At 40.4% G+C, this 16,744-nt stretch overlaps 1 protein-coding gene across 1 annotated transcript in view; it reads left to right on the forward strand.

The window, feature by feature from the left end:
• The window catches only part of lrmda (leucine rich melanocyte differentiation associated), a 388,232-nt gene that overhangs the window by 263,549 nt on the left and 107,939 nt on the right, over positions 1-16,744 (forward strand). Inside the window, exon 6 of the mRNA XM_041788811.1 lies at positions 6,199-6,325. Within this exon, the coding sequence (XP_041644745.1) occupies positions 6,199-6,325 (127 nt within the window). The remainder of the gene's footprint in view (positions 1-6,198; positions 6,326-16,744) is intronic.

Here is a 16,744-nt window from a genome sequence, read left to right on the forward strand (position 1 = left end):
TTATTTAGAATTTTTCTTGGAAATCAAGCGCTGGTATCCTTCTAAATTTTTCAAGAGTTTTCATAGACACTTTAGGGAATTTTTTTTTTTTTTTTTTTGATGTTTTGAAGAATTTTCCATAATTTCCAAGAAATTTGGGGGAATTTGTTTGTATAATTTGGGGAATTTCATATGAACTTTTAAGGGGAACCTACTTGTTCACCAAAATATTTGAGGAATAAAAGAATTTTAATTTTCTGAATTTTGGGTCATTTATTTGAAATTTGAGAGCATTTTGTGAATTTTTTTCAATGAAAATTTCCAAGGAATTTAGAACTTCTATTGGTAAGTTTGTTAATGCTTGGCCTGAGCAAGATCCTTTAGTCCATCTTCAAAATGCCTCCACCACCCCTCTCTCAATGACTGACACCATCTCTTACTGACTGAAGACCCCAACAACTGGCCAACAGGCTGACACACAGCCAAAGATCTGCTCATAAACCTATCTAGTGCTGTATTTTCTGCAGAAACAGGACCTTCAGGAGATTTGTGGACATACTTTTTGGTCAATACTAATTCCTTTTCAAAGACAAGGCTGAACTTTGAGACTTATCAGGTCCTAGTTTTTCTAAACAAGTGGGAAAAACTAAAAATGCACTCTGCACAAAAGTTCAGGACTCAGGAGGTTAAGGTGACTCTGACCCTGTTTACACTTTGCATTAACATTTGTTTTGCCAGTGGAATGGGCAAAATATTGGAGGCACCATTACTACTACTCCAAAATATGGCTGCAGAAATTAATCTAAAGTAGAATTATTACCTTTCTGACCAGTTGAGCCAAAACTGAACATGCAAAAGCTTTGTACAAGTCAGAATCATGGTAGAACTGTTGTATTGGATCTCAAAGGTGATTGTACTGTTAGTGCTTATTCCTGAATCATTCTGCTGTGTGCCACTCATTCTATATGAAACTTTTCATGCTTGAAAAGACTCAGTGAGAGAATGTTTTGTCTAGATGGTAGTATTCCTGGTGAAATAAGGGCAGAATGGAATTAAAACACTTATTTTTCCCCCTCAGACAGTTCAAAGTGATAGTTTTTGTAAGTAATGGATTTGGAGATGTTCCTTTTTTGTTACATCCACCCCCTTACATTTCACAAGCAGACTGTGGATTCAACCACATCACTCTAAAAGCTTTGTCAACCGGCCCTTCTACACTCCAGTTTGCAAAATGGATTTCATGTGTGACTAGTCACCACCACAAATGAGTGTTTACTACCCTGCCTTACCAGAGCAGATGATGCATTAAACATCAAGCTAGGCCTCAAGCCGTGCAATATGACCACCATTTGTCAAGGTCCTTTACATGAAATGCGATAAAAGGCGAAAAGCATACTCTCTTTTGTCTGTTTTAGCCCTAAGTGCTTGTTTCTGACTCTGTGTTGCCTATTAATCATTTACTAGCCCATGCCTTTCTTGAATAATCTTTCTTCTCTCTTTTTGTCTCCCTCCATTCTCTCACTTTCCCTCCCCCTTCCTCCCCCCTCTCCTCTCTGCTTATCTTACTGGTGAGAGAAGCTGTTCTGTTTTGACTGACAACGTCTAGGGTCCTGTAATGTAATATTCATAACGTGTCACATAGTAAAACATCAATTTGAGCGTGATGCAGATTTCATGTCTGACAAGGTTAGGCTGTATGCAGGTCGTGACAGCATTGGCCTTGGGCAATAAATACCCGGCCCAGTGCCTCGGGAGCTCTCGGCCTCTCAAGTGAGATAGCCTGGTGCGTTGCATTGGTGCCCCAATTAGTGCAATGACATAGAAACATAGTCTTCATTCACTCAGTGCTGTGTAGTCTGCAGGGAGGTTAAATGTCCCATTCTTAGCTCACAGTGCAAACGCTCAGTGGCCGTTTAAAGTACTACAACAACACAAGGAGTCAAAGCTGTGATTTTCTATGTTTCCAGTAGTGAATAATCAGGATAAGTTCAGCTTCCTGGATGATTCTATTCTAGTTTAACTTCTGTTTTCTCCTTCTCTTTGTGATGTATAAACATTAACAGATTTGTATTTGACATTTTAACCTCTTATCTGGAGGAAAGTTATTAACTTGTCAGATCTACTTTCTGAGGAGATCAAAGCGTTTGTGCCTCAGGTGCCTCAACAGCCAGCTGTGCTCTGAGTTCATTCAACCTTCATCTTTTCTTAATTCACAAACACAGCTGCAGAATCATACTGGATTTTATTATTTTCCATAGATTTAGCACCACTATTTTTCCCTAGCTTCAATCCTAAAGGAGTTAATATGGAGCTTTTCTGTCTTTGAATGATGCTTTGAAAAGCTTGGACATGATTTCCATTGATTTTCTTTCAAATGAATACACATTAACATATTTTACCTTGCCAAGTATGAAGCCCTAAGCTGACATGCGTACATTTTATTACTTTTTATGATACTGAGTAATTTTTGGTTAAATAGACATGTCTAATCTTTTTGTTGTTGTTTTTTTTGTGTATCTCTATCATAGTCCTCTGGAACCGCTGTTGTCATATGACAGGTCGAGTCTTTTTCCTCTTGGAGGTCGCTGTTTTGCCGTTCTAATGATACTATCCATGCCTTTGTAACCTTTACAAAAGCTTGTTGGTGAGCTTGGAACTCAGGTGACTTTCTGGGGTATTTAAAGATTAAAGCCATAAATCCAATATTCAATGCCTTTTTATTCATTTTTAATTCATTTTTTATCTTTTCTGCTCTGACAGCTAATGCTAAATGTAATTTTGAAACCCATATGCTTTGTGACAGGCTGTGACGACTAATGGCAGGCTGTTAGGTTATCGGGTCCTACTTTATCAAACTGATCATTCGATCATGCATGAGACAGCCTGAATAGCTCATAATGGAGAGACAGAGAGCCTGTGATGTTTCCCTCTGTGTCACTGCAGACAGGATCTGCTCTGAGTAATGGCTCAAATACAGACAATACAAAAAAGCCTCAAAACTTTTTGTAAAAATGCAAATATTTTGAAGACTTTTTGCCACAGAATGATTATTTTTTCACTTATTGGTCCCCAAGAGATAGGAGAACGAGTTTGTACAAAAAAGCCCCAGTCATTATTGTTTACTGTGCTTCACACATCAGAATCTTTGGTTGTTAATTCAGGTTTAGTTTTACAAGCTTTTTAAGACAACAATTCCAGGCGAGACAAAATAGTTAAAAAAATATTTTAGGACTCGTGATTTTAGGATTTTTCCATTACAACAGATGTAATTATCTTATTCAGGGATTCAAGTACTCAGATATGTTTTTCAAGATCACTGACACTGCTTTAGTAAGTGCTAGCCCATGAATATTACTTTCAGTACAGAAAACAACAGCAACAATTTACAATTTAATTTAAAGAGGGGGCCACATTTGACCTAGTAGTTAGGTCGGCCGCATGTTCAAAACATAGTTTTCCAAGTGGGTTCCAATCCAACTAGTGGCTCCTTTCCCATATGTCATTACTCACTATATTTCTCCCAGACTCCTTAAACTGTCAACTGTCCTGTCCACTCAGAATGAAGGCAAAAAGACCAAAAAATAACTCTTAAAAGGAATGAATAAATAAAAAATTTAGAAAACAAACTGAAACACAAGTAACAAAGTCATTCCTACAATACTTGAACAAAACAATCTGATTTTTCTGCATATGTTGGCAGTAAAAAGCAGATCTGGCAGCAACAATATCATCTGCATCTTGTTCCAGCTAACTCCAGTGGTCCTGCCGTTGTAACTGAAACCTGCAGTGCGCTGGCCCAGAGTCTTTGAATTCTCCATCCTGGCCCAAGGGGTTACTAATAACACTGATCCCTGTCTCTGTTCTGATATTACTAAGTTTTTGTTCTTATGATAACAGAATAATTATCTTGTGATACAAAGATAAAAACACCAAGCTGGTCACTTGGCTGTCCCTTGAAGTTGCAGTTTTGTTTTGGTTTGAAGGACTGGTGCTTAAATATGATCTACCGCAGTGGTACTCAACAGCACTAGTCCTGTGTTTGTTTTGTGTGATTTCAATGCTGTAGAAATAAGGGGAAAAATCTGAAATCACAGCAAAACAACCAGAGATTACATTGCATCATGGGGAAACAGAACAAATAAAACATATGGATACATGTCCACGTACTGTGGATCTTGAATAGCTGCTCATCAGTAAAAATGTTTTGTATTTTTTTGTTGTTGTTGTTTAAAAGTGCATGAAAAGTACTCTACTTTTCAACAAATATTAAGGATAATATTTCTAAAAATTGCGTAAATATTGCATTATTTCAATTAGGGGTGCACCGATCGTTGGTGTCGATTTCCTTAATTTTGGGGGATCGGCAATCGGCCGATACTTAGATATGAAACCGATCTTATCCACTGATCTTTTCTACCTCTATGTACTAAAATGTGAAAAATGAAAGACTAAAGGAACTGATATAATTTATTAGTTTGGACAGCAATGCTCTAAACTTTTATCTATATTTCAGAGAACTACATCATGTGCAGTTAAAACAACAAGTTTGTGTTGTTTCACAGGTATTGTTCAGTGTTTTTAATAATATAAGATTGGAACATTGAAGGTGTATGCTGTCAGTTATTAAAAAAAAATCGGTATCAGCCAAAATCGGAACCGGCAGGTCAGGCTTTTTAAAGATCGGTGATTGGCCAGAAAATTGCAATCGGTGCACCCCTAATTTCAATGCACTAATGTTAATTTTAAGGTCATGTTTTTACTCATGTAAATGTATCCAGACATTTCTACTGAACTGTACAATGTAACTACAAGGCAACATCCTGTTTATCTTAAAAAAAACAAATGGATGATCAGGATTTTTATTTGCAAGGTATTTAAGAAATATTTCTATTTATCACCCTTATATGAGAATTATGCAGTTCTTTCAAAATAAAATAGCGAGTATTGGATCATTCATTAACAGCTTATCTGTTATCATCATTACATTTTGTGTAGAGTACAGTCTAGTTTGTTTTTGTACCTACATTTACCATGTCCAAAGGCAGTAGAAATCACATTGTTTTCAACACGTTTGTTGCCACTAAGTAAAGCCGATGTGTGTTTTTTCCCCTCAGTCATCTCTCCCCTCCTCTCCCCTCCTGTGCTTTCTCTTATCCTCCCTCCCTGGTTGGGTTGAATCATTAATATCCCCACCGGCTGACAGAGCCTTGTCATCTGCTCTGACCCTGTGATGGTGGGTTACCTATGGAGAATGACCTCTCCACGTGTCTCCCAAGGGCATCTTTACGTTTCATCATGGAAATGCCCTGAACAAAGTCCCTCTTTTATAGAGAGGGGGACACAGGATGGGATTGGGGCCTCCTGTATTTGAAAACGGAGCCCTTATTAGGGGTCAGAAGCGGGACATTTTACTACACCATAATGCCCAAATAAGAAGTATTTCAAGCCTGTGAGATCAATTAAATGTTTGTCATTTTTTTAAATGTATTTTTCTGCATTTCCCTTGTGATATGTTCTCTCCAATGTCTGCTATCCCTGCATCCCTTCCTTATAATCCTCAGGTGTTGAAAATTTGACACAAGCTTTGCCATCTCCCCTCATCGCCATCGCCATCATCAATTTGTCACGGCTCTGTGCGCACAGGTCTCCACTATGCCCATACCCTCCACCTCCACCTCCGTCTCCATCCTTTCTCACCCTCCACTTAGGTGCTGCATGCATGTCCTCCTTTTTTTGGCTGCTAGCTCAGCCCTGACATACTGGTTCCTCTCTCCCTGCCTGCTTGTGAAAGGATCTGTTGTCATCTATGTATTCCAACCATTATCTTTTGACGTTTCTCTCCCTCCCAATGAAAGACAGAGTGTGTCTGAAAGCTTAGAGAGATATGTGTGATGCTGCCAGAATGACAGCTCTGGCAGACGGGTTGTATCTCCTTTCGTGCTATTTATATGTTGTGCTTATTCTTATCAGCTTTGAAGGTTATAACATACAAGAAACTATCACCATTAAATCAGCATCACCATTAAATCTCTGTAAACACGGCTGCTTTTCAACTTTAGTTGATGCGTGCATTTACATATTAGAAAATGTGTCAGTTTGATTAGTATGTGACGGTTTACACCATTCCTTAGATTCTCTGTTTGTCTTTGTGTTTAGAACAGGGGGATCTTTAAAGAAACACACTATTATTTTATTCAAATATTCATTTTTTCTTTGCAGGTACTTTGTTCTGCACAAGTTGCCCCACCTGAAGTTTCTAGACACAAGGAAAGTTACAAGAAAAGAGGTGATGGAGGCGCAAGCAAGAGGAGCCTTCATGAAGGTGGTCAAACCAAAATCAGAAGCAGTAAGTTAAGTTTTTCTTAATTTTAAGGGCCTGAAGACCCAACAGGACACTAGAGATTGTTAGGATTATTCACTGTCTTATTCCATGTGAGTTTCCATATTTGTTGGCCTTAACATATCTGAAAAGTGTTGAAATTTGACATGTGTGTGGGGCTTGGTGAAAAATTTGAGATTTAACTGGTTTCCAACATGAGTGATGGGAACTTACACTAGTGCCACCTACACCGGTCTTATAATTAAGCCCCTCAGGGCGTTTTACCTATCCAAATGAAATTTTGTACACATATTCAGCTTCATGAGCCACACAGAAAAGTCTGTTATTGTCATGGTGAATTCCCAATAGAAAGTCTGCCATTTTGAGTCAAAGAGAATTTGGTGTTTCTTTGCCATGTCAAGGGTTTCATTGAGGATTAACTCATCTGAGGCCACTAGCTGAATTTTGGCAGGGTGGTAAAAGAGATGTAAATGATGAAAAGTTATCAAAATCTTATGCAAAGCTCAAACAGCATGAGAAAGGCACTTTTCACAATCAAGGTCATGAGGTGTTGTCCATGGTGATTTTTTTGTTCGCCATTAAACAGGAAGTAGTTTTGTCAGGGGGTAAAAATGGTAACAGAGCCATTAAAACATGTTGATGAAAATGTATAGAGAGCAAACAAGATTATTGATCTGATTTTTTTTGTGTGGGCATGGTTTAATGGCTCAGTGGTGCCTCCTATACTGGCCTCAAAATTAAGCCCCTCGGGGCATTTTACCTGTTGAAATGAAATTTTGTACACATATTCAGCTTCATGAGCCACACAGAAAAGTCTATTATTGTCATGGTGAATTCCTAACAGAAAGTCCGCCATTTTGAATCAAAAAGTAATATTTAGTGTTTCTTTGCCATGTCAAGGGGTCTGTTGAGGATTAACTCATCTGAGGCCACTAGTCCAATCAAGCTGAATTTTGGCAGGCTGGTAGAGGAGATGTAAATGATGAAAAGCTACTAAAATATTTTACATAATTCAAAAGGTGTGGTCCTGGTAAGCCCTGAAATTTGCATACTTTTCACAGTGAAGGCCATTAGTTTTGTTCATGTTTTTTTTTTATTTTTTCTTTTCGCCATGAAACAGGAAGAAGTTTTGTCAGGGGGTAAAAATGGTAATAGAGCCATGAAACATGATTTGGAAAATTCATAGAGAGAAATCAAGAATATTGATTTCACTTGTTTAGTGGGTGTGGCTTAATTGCTCAGTAGTGGTCCCTACATTATTTCGAAAGATCAGCCCCGATGCCACATTTGACCTGGGATTTTGAATTTTGGTACACAGTGTCCAGTGTCAGTCAAGATAATTTTATGTTGATATAAAATCAGTGCAACTTTATGGAACAATGTTAGCACATTAGAGTAAATACAGTATCAAAGGTAACCTACATTGTATCTTTACGATATGCTTTTGTCAGTTGTACTGTGGACTCTCTTTTTATGTTGGCTGTGACGAAAGTCCTAAAGCATCAGATTTAGCAGCTGTGCCACAAGCCCATCATGCACCAAACTCCAACATGCACAAAGGTGCGCTGGCCCGTTCAGAGCTGCTTGCAGCCATAGTTTACTTTGTTTTAAGTCTCTGAAGTTCTGAGTGGATTTATCTCATTCACCCCTTCTGTTCTCCCCCTTTATCCTTCCTTTCTTCCTGTGCATGCTTGACAGTCAGGCTCCCTTTCAAAAAAGGTCCCAGCACTGTGGCCCTTTACAAAGAGTCTCTCTCTACTATCGCTTTAAGTGTGTGTTGCATGTGTGTAAATGTGTGTGACCACGGCCTGACCTGATTCCGTATGCATGAGCCCCAGATCAAAGACGACGGGCGGCTGTCCGGTCGCGCTTGTGTTGCCAAGTGTGACATGGCTGGCGATCAGAGTGACAGCTCACGTACACGCCGCTCACAATCGCTTAATTATCCCGAGCCCCGTGCACTTATTCCTCCCTCTCTTGTTTTGGGACACACAGACTAATTAGAGTTCGGGAGGTTCATAGATACCCCCCCCCCCTTTTTTTTTTCACCCCTTCTTTTTCTACTCCCTTTGATAATACAATATAAATGAACAGCTTTTGCCTAGATTTGATTTCATGTAATTGTGAGGTCATGAAATATTTAGTGTTAGGATCAGCTAAGCTTTGTCGTTTCAAGGTCTCTGGGGCTCTGACAGTGATCCTGGGAGGTTAAAAATGGATCCAGGACGGCATCCAGTGACAAATCAGAAGCATGTGAGTCAGCGTAGGGTTGAAAGTGCAGGAAAAAAACAAATATTTATTGTCTCAGACAATCAGCTAAGATAGTAAATTCTTTGTATGTCAGCTCATGCTACGCTTTGTTCTTGATCTTCATGCAAGTGGCAAGCAGGAAAGCAAAACACTGAAATAATTTAACCTCAGCCTGGCTTGTTTGGTAGATAGAGAGAAGTGGAATGAAAACACTGTTCATCCACTTTATATGAAACAAAACTAAGGACCTCTACAATGCTTGCTGGCAGGGTAAAGTCTCTTTATGAGATATTATTTACATAGCTTGTCAGTGAGGAAGAGATGTTTGCCTTTGTCGCCACAGCCTTAGATGAAAGGAGAGATAATCATCGATTCTAGCTGACTTGATGTGTGTGTTTTTGTGTCTTTGAACCTGCTGTGTATGATAATTTATTCCCTATGCAAAGTAAAAGGTTATAGCTTTGATAAAAGCACTTCTACCCTCCATCACTTGCAGTTTTATATGCGCACTTTCTCTTTTCTGAACAGTTTCTTATTAGCAACTCACAGTCGTCATCTTTGCTTGGATATATCCATAGTCCACGTCATAGCAGCAGCATTTCTTTTGAGGTAGATGAGATGTGATGTGTCAACTACCGCTGACTTGATGAGCCATGAGTACCTCCCGGCTCTTATTGTCCACATCATCAGAGTGATTGTAAGCTGACCGATAGTGCAGGCCGGCAATTAATGAAATGTCTGCAGCAGAGGCGGAATGCAAGGAGAGATGATGGCATAATTAGATATTTGTGTTTGCTTTTATGTCTGCTACAGCAGGGTGTTGCTCAGGGTACACTGTCTGCCATTGACTTCATTACAAAGAATGGTAATTAGCTGTCTCACTGTCACTCGTGCTATTTGAGTCTCAATTAGTGCGAGGGGAAAAACAGCATCACAGGCTTCATTTATTGAAATTATTTGACTTCGGGTGTGTCTTTTTAAGTTTTTCGCCCCACGTACAGTTATTTTTCCTCTCAGACATTCTACGTCAAGTCTCCTTCCTACTGTTTACACTAGATAAATTGAAACCATAGAAACAGCAGCAGGGCTACAGTAAAACATGCCCACTTATGACAGCATGAAAATGAAGAAAGAGCCCCTTCTATCAGATCATTCCCACAGCATGATGTATGTATTGGAATAGTTAATGGACTCGCTATAAGAGAGACACAGCTGAACTTTTAGACCTCTCTTGAGTCATATCGGAGCGGACTGTGACCGCAGTTGTAACTCCTTTTCAATCACGCAGTGATGGCATGGCACCGAGCGGCGCCACATGGTTCTGATAAAGCAGTTATGGTCTTTAGCACAATGTGAACGCCATAGCTTTCATACGTTTCCAATGTTTTTCATGTTGGCTGAATCACAACCAGACAGTCGATGGTTAGTCGTTTCTCAGGGAAGGCACAAAAATTTACAAGAATATACACAGAAATTAGCCTCTAGCTCTCTATAGCCTCTATATAGTGTATAAATACATATATGTATAAATTTATGTCACAGAGTCAAACCATCAAAGCTAATGTAATGCTACTGTAATGGCATTGTATTCAAATACATGTGCTTAACAATAGAGCCCCCCCCCCCCCCCTTTTGCACTCTTCTTTGAAGGCTTTCCACAAGATGGAAATTGGAGTGTTTTTGTGGGAATTTGTGCCCATTCATTCTGTAAAGCATTTATGAGGTCAGGCACTGATGTTGGAAGAGAACCATTCTCCATTCCAGATCATCCCAAAGGAGTTTGTTGGGTTGAGGTCAGGACTCTGTGCAGGCCAGTCAAGTTCTCCCACACCAAACTCATTAAACCATGTCTTTATAGTCCTTGCTTTGTGCACTGGGGCACAGTCATGTTGAAATAAAACGGACCTTCCCCAAACTGTTGCCACGAAGTTGGAAGCATAGCATTGCCCAAAATGTCTTGGTATGCTGAAACATCCACCCATGTGACTGCCAAACAGAGAGCTGTGATTCGTCACTCTACAGAGCACGTTTCCACTGCTCCGCATCCCAGTGTCGGTGTTCCAGGCTGCAGTGTGACTGTTGGGCCATCAACCATGCTTTTGCAATCAGCCCATCACATTTGCTACATGCAAGCTGATAGAAACTTATTTTTTTAAGTCTTAAGTGTGTTTTTTTTAAATAGCATATAAAAGCATAATTATTATGTTGCACAGGGTGTTTGACTTGGTAGAGGTGCCCTCTGGAGAATTCTAAAGCTTCATAGCTCCAACGTTCACTTTCCAGCTGACGTCTGCCCAAATTCTGGTACAGAAAAAAGTGTAGTGGCTCCACCTATGACTTCTTCCCAGTTGATTCCCAGGTGAGGCAGGTGTGTGTTTTAACCCCTACGCTCTTCAGTACCTGTATGCATTGGATGATGGGGTGGGTAACAGGAGCAGCAAATGGTGGTGTGTCATTTGGCTGGAGTTGGATGCAGAGTTGGACTTGTGCATGAAACGATGGGTTCACCAAGCAAGACCGTGTGGCGTTCTCGGTATCTGAGCATGTGAACGAAGGGCAGAGTCTTTTTGCTCTTGGTCCTACCCGTCTTACTATACTTTTGCAAGGCCTGGGCAATGGTTGATGGACATAGGCACCGGCTGGGCTCATTTGTGACAACTCCTCTTCAGCACATCTTTATTGTTGGCAAGACTGTGTGTCTCATGCTGACATGCTCAGGAGAAATGGGAAGGGTCAGCTGCCTGATACGGGAATAGCAGCTGCACTTCTACAGGAACCTGGTGCACTTTCCCGGCCCTGATCCAACTCACCAAATTTTGGGTGCCCAGGACCTAGTGGGCTGGTCCAGACACCATGTGCATTGTGAAGATGTCATTTGGGAGGATACATGGAGAGATGGGGCATAGGTCTGGCACAAACCTGGAGGATGGCCACGAAAAGGCCAGAGAAATAAAGGACCAAGGTTGACAGGAAACAACTGGAACTGGAGCCAACAACCTTTACTTCTTCTCCTCTGTCTGCTATTGGATTACACTAGTGCATTAGAGGAAATGTATACCCACGACTTGTGCCTAATCTTAACAGGCTTTGCAATAAACCTAATTTATTGGCTTCAAACCAGGTGATTGAAATGCACTGTATTTCATTCATTTTTGCAACATTTCAAAGTCTGTCTCAAAATGTTTGAAAAATCATGTTTGATGAATTAAGACAGAAATGACCAGAGAATAATTTCAGATAGTGGGCCTAAGGTTGTACACTGCATGTAATTTGAACACATCTCGAGTTGTTGTGTTTGTTCATACTGTGTCAAGTTGGTTTGATACAATAAGTGCGTGAGAATAAGTCATTCTTGATTTGTGTGTTTTGGTCTCTGTTTTGGAGTCAGTGTTAATTTTCTCCTTGGGGCTTGTGTTTTATTGCATTTCTGAGCAGAAATGACAAGTTATTGGGCAGATACAAATGTGAAGACAAGACTTGTAGAAAAATATATATAAATACCTGAAAAGAACAAAACAAAACAAAACAAAACAAAAAAAGCTGCTTGGGCGACTGAAGTGTTTTCCCAAAACCACAACACTAAACAGAGTCAGTGTGGAGAAGCCTTGAGCTGTATTTTGGGAAATTGGGCGTGTTGGAATGCTATAATGTGATAATTCTTTTTGAGGACTTGGAGGTCGTGGAATGAAATGGCGTTAAACCACGTAGAGCCATTTGGACTGGTGTTGGTCTGCTTTCGGAAAAATACATGTGGTGCTCGTTGGCTGGGTTTTCCTCCACCTCCCTTCACTCTGCCACGGAGGCCACATTATGCTGTCGAACTCTCGGGTTAAACTGGCCATGTCTGTCAAAACACTGTGACAGCACATTCTGTTTTCACGTCCCAAGTTCTGCTTTAAAAAAAGAGCGTAGCAAATTTAACTGGTAGAATAACATTTACTCTGTGCCACATGTTTAAGAGTGTTTCACAGTGAATGAACTAACTCCATGGTCCTGCTCTTTAAGCTCAGATTGGTAGCTACGTCAGCGGGTATAAATGCTCCTCTGATGTCACTTAGATTTTGCCCAGGCTGAGCATTTGACTTGATTTTGTAGCATGAGCACACGTTTTTTCTCTCTCCCCACATCCCTGTGCGTATAATGTAAAGCAGACTGCATTGCAGGGTGGCTTGAGCCAGCTCTGGGGTCCCATGAGCCTTTGCACACAGGGTAACGGTTCTTCAAGGGAATTGACAGTGACAGAGCCAGGAAAGTCCTCAAGTGGATCTTTTCAGTTCAGTTTTTTTCTCCTCAGACACTAACCTGTTTTACTCTGCAACAGACAGCGGTTCATTTTAAGTTTGCACCGAAGGAAGCGGTCCAAATCGAAGATAGACTGCTTGGTTTTGGACCCATGATTGTGCATTATGTGATGCATGATTGTGGCTTCCTTTGCAGTGCAACTCAGGGAAACAAGGGGAGGCATTTTGCTACAGGTTTGAGTTTGTTTGGCTTCCTTTTTAAAGTCTCAAATGTACCCTGTAAAGTACGTTGCCACGTTCATCTCTGTGCTCCAAGAGTTATGAGTTCCCTGAAGCTCTCAAACATAACAAACAGCGTGCAGTATAGCGCTTTGTGAATGCGCCTTTAGTGGCTTTGCTGAATCATTTTACTGAACAAATGTGTCCTCGGAGAAAACTCTGAGAATATGGCTCTCAACAGGGGAAGGAAATGTAACCCAACAGATTGCTGTGGAGGCAAGTTTATTACCCTCTTAGCTAGATCCTCTATTTCCACTAGCTATTATACATACAGAGGCATGATTTGTCTTTCATAAAACATTCCTAAATCAATATGAATACAGTAGGTCGAATAAGGACAGCCCTGCAGAGTCACATTTGTGGGCAAACTGTAACCATACGAGTGCCTGTCTGCTTCATGTTCCCACAAATAAACTCCCTGACATATTGTGATCTGCTTGCTCTCAAATTATGCTCTCCCTTGTCTTACATAATGTCATGTTATCTGTTAATTGCATCACTTGAGACACTGCTGTTCTCCGTCTTTCCATGACAACATATCCTAAATGTTAAAACAGCTGTTTATAATTGTTTGGACGTGTTTAGTTTGCATGATTGACGAAAAACACTGTGTTTGCGTCAGGATATTTCCAAGGAGCCACATGTTCATTCTCTCAGGTATGTGTCTGTCTGTATCTGGGATTAGTGCATGTGCTACTCCGTAACTGCCTCTTGGACCCGTGAGACAGGCCCGATTTGGAGCGTTTTGGCAGTGCAAGCTGAGAGGTTACACAGAGGTTATAAGCTGGGGAAACAACAGCAATTAGAGGGAGTGACTCACACTGTCCACATAAATCATCCAGGCCCTGCATATCATAAACACACTGTAAAACTTTAAAGCACAATTAATTGCAAGCAATAACGCCAAGATTGATTTATTGCCTCTTTCAAAGCCTGGAGACATGGGGTGCATGACCCGAGCGTCATGTCACTCTCGCATGCAGAAAAATGATGGATGTATTATTCAGTTTTTGGCAAAACGCAGAGCATAAAAACAAACATGTGTTTTTGCAAGAGCTTTTATGAGACAGTGAAGTGGCCGCGTTGCATTAACTTGATTTTCCTCTCCTTCTGTTGGCATCCAGTACAGAGGAGGAACGCCTCTGTGGTGAAGCATTTGTTGTCTCGACATCTCTTGTGTTTAGCGGTGGAGTTTGAGGCCTGTCAGAAAACGGGCCAAATCTGGACGGCAATAATGAGACGTCTCCCTCTCCCATTTTGAAAAAAAAAAAGTTTCATAAACTTTGACAAATCATGTGATTTTTTTGCATAACTTTTTCTGTCTAATATGTAATTCTTTGTTAAGGTTTTATTAGCCTAATAATGTTGAGTGCCTGGGATTGGCATGCTACAAAGCGTTTGCTTCCACTCAAACTCTTCCAGCCCGATCCTTTATTTGCCTTTGGGAAGGAGTGAGTTTTTATACGCTTTTTCTGTTTTCAGAGTTCTTTGAAGAAACAGAAAACTGCAGGGAAATAACACACATCCACCTTCTAGTATCACTGAACACTTTTAGACATATGTAAAGGAAATTTAGCACTCACAGCCCAGCTTTCACAGTCATTATGTTCCCCCATAAAACTGAGCTTTCTTTCATTAAATGCCAAGGGGTTTGCACAACTCCACACTCCCTGTACATGCACTGTAGCAACAACATGATAGCCACCGAGGCATCTCTTCAATTGCACCTCTTATCGAATGATGCTTTTAGCTATTACATAGTGCAGCTTTCCCAGTGCGTTGGCCTATCAGTCCAATCAGAGCTAATCCTCCCTGTTGGTCTCTTTGGTGACAGGAAGATGCTGCTAGCCTAATGAGAGACAGCTGGCTTAGTGTTTTCTCTGCTCTAAAAAAAATCCATCTATCTCGCTCTCTCTTTTCTTTCCCTCCCCCCTCCAACCCCACCGGGTGTTTCCACAGAAATGTGCCAAACTTTAAATCTCTCACAGAGATCAGTTATTTCTTTGCCTGTCTCTTTTAGTTGATGTTGACAGCGCACATTAATCACTGTTTCAGCACTTGCGTTTCTACTTTGGCTTTGAAGTTGATTGTCATGTGCGCCCCCATGAGGCCACTTTGCTTTAATTCACTCTCAGATTTGTATCAGATAATTCTGGTTAAGTTGTTGTTTGTGACACGCAGATGTTGATGCTGTATTAAGAAGTTAATGAGTGTTGGGGCTTAAAATCTGGGTTTGATGGATACAGTCTATACCATTGGGTCTAATCCTGAAGACCAGGATCCTTTGGGGGAGTGCCAAAATATCTCAAAGGAGACTTCTGCTCTTAGATTGCAAAATTATAGTTGGCCATATTAACAATAGCAATGTTAGTACATTTGGAAGATAGTTTATTTAAAAGTAGAGTTTGTAAAACTACCTTTACATGTATGGTGTAAGAATGATCATTTCAATAAATTTGTGATCAAAAATGATTTGCAGTTACTCAGATAAAGTCAAAGAACTGCCTCCCTCCCAGTGATGATAACAGACTGTGATACAGCACAGAGTCACGGTGAGATAACCTTTTTTTTTAACATAGTAGAACTTTTAAGCATGTTTGGGCCAAAAATTTAGGCTAAAGTAAGGCCTAATGGCAAGTATGCCCACCATCAGGTGGGTAGGGGGATCAACACAACCCAGGTATTGTTCTGTTAATCCTTGCACATTACCAGGTTCACATAAAAATAATTTGTTGAAAAAGATAATAAATTCTGATCCTTTGGGCACATTAACGGGTAGATGCGGCAAGTAAGCACTGCCTAGGGTACCATCCAGACAGGTAGTAGGGTTCGCATTAGCCCTTGGTTATGCTATGGATGTCCAAAGGGCTTGGAAACTGCCAGCACAAAAAAAAAATGCCATCAAGTTTGACCTTGGCTGCCGAGCAACATGTGTGTTGACATGTGTCGAGCTTGACTCTGGTCACCCTCTCCAGCTCCAGGTTGTGTCACATTTGGTCCCATGAAGAATCCTCAGCAGCCTGTATGCCTAAAAGGTATAAACATGATTGTACATTATTAGCGTTAGCCAACTAAATTGCTGACATTGAATCCCTTAGTAGTTGGCCCCACCTACTTTATGATACTTACAGTAAGTTAAGGCCCACTGTCCAGGTCAAATGATCAGTTTAAACTGTAATGCAGCTGCCCACCACTAGTAGCTACTGTAGCTGTGGTTAATAGCTACTGCCATGCTGTGACATCGCTCTGTAACCCGATGTAAACTATGATTAAATGAAAGCATTTATAGCGTCTCATAGGAACAGCTCTGTTTGCACTATATGAAGCAGAAGATCGAGAAAAAGTTAGTATAGACTGTGGGACAATATTTAGCACCCACATGCAAAGAAGGATCAAAGGCTAGTGTTGCTAGCACTGCTAAAATAAGCTACATTATACAGACCAACTATGTTTTGTTCAAACAAAAACTGCTATTGTGTGAATCTGACTGTTTTCTGGATGCTTTCTTGACTTTAGACTAGTCAACTACATACATTTATTATTTGTATTTAATCTTATGTGAAAATATCTGCCAAGGAACACCATCAGTAGACAGCAGAATTAAGTGTTGGGGAAAAAGAACATACTAAATGACATGTGTATCCAAACTCTGCAG

This window comes from Cheilinus undulatus, linkage group 6 (assembly GCF_018320785.1).
Source record: "Cheilinus undulatus linkage group 6, ASM1832078v1, whole genome shotgun sequence".
In the NCBI taxonomy this organism is placed as follows: Eukaryota; Metazoa; Chordata; class Actinopteri; order Labriformes; family Labridae; genus Cheilinus; species Cheilinus undulatus.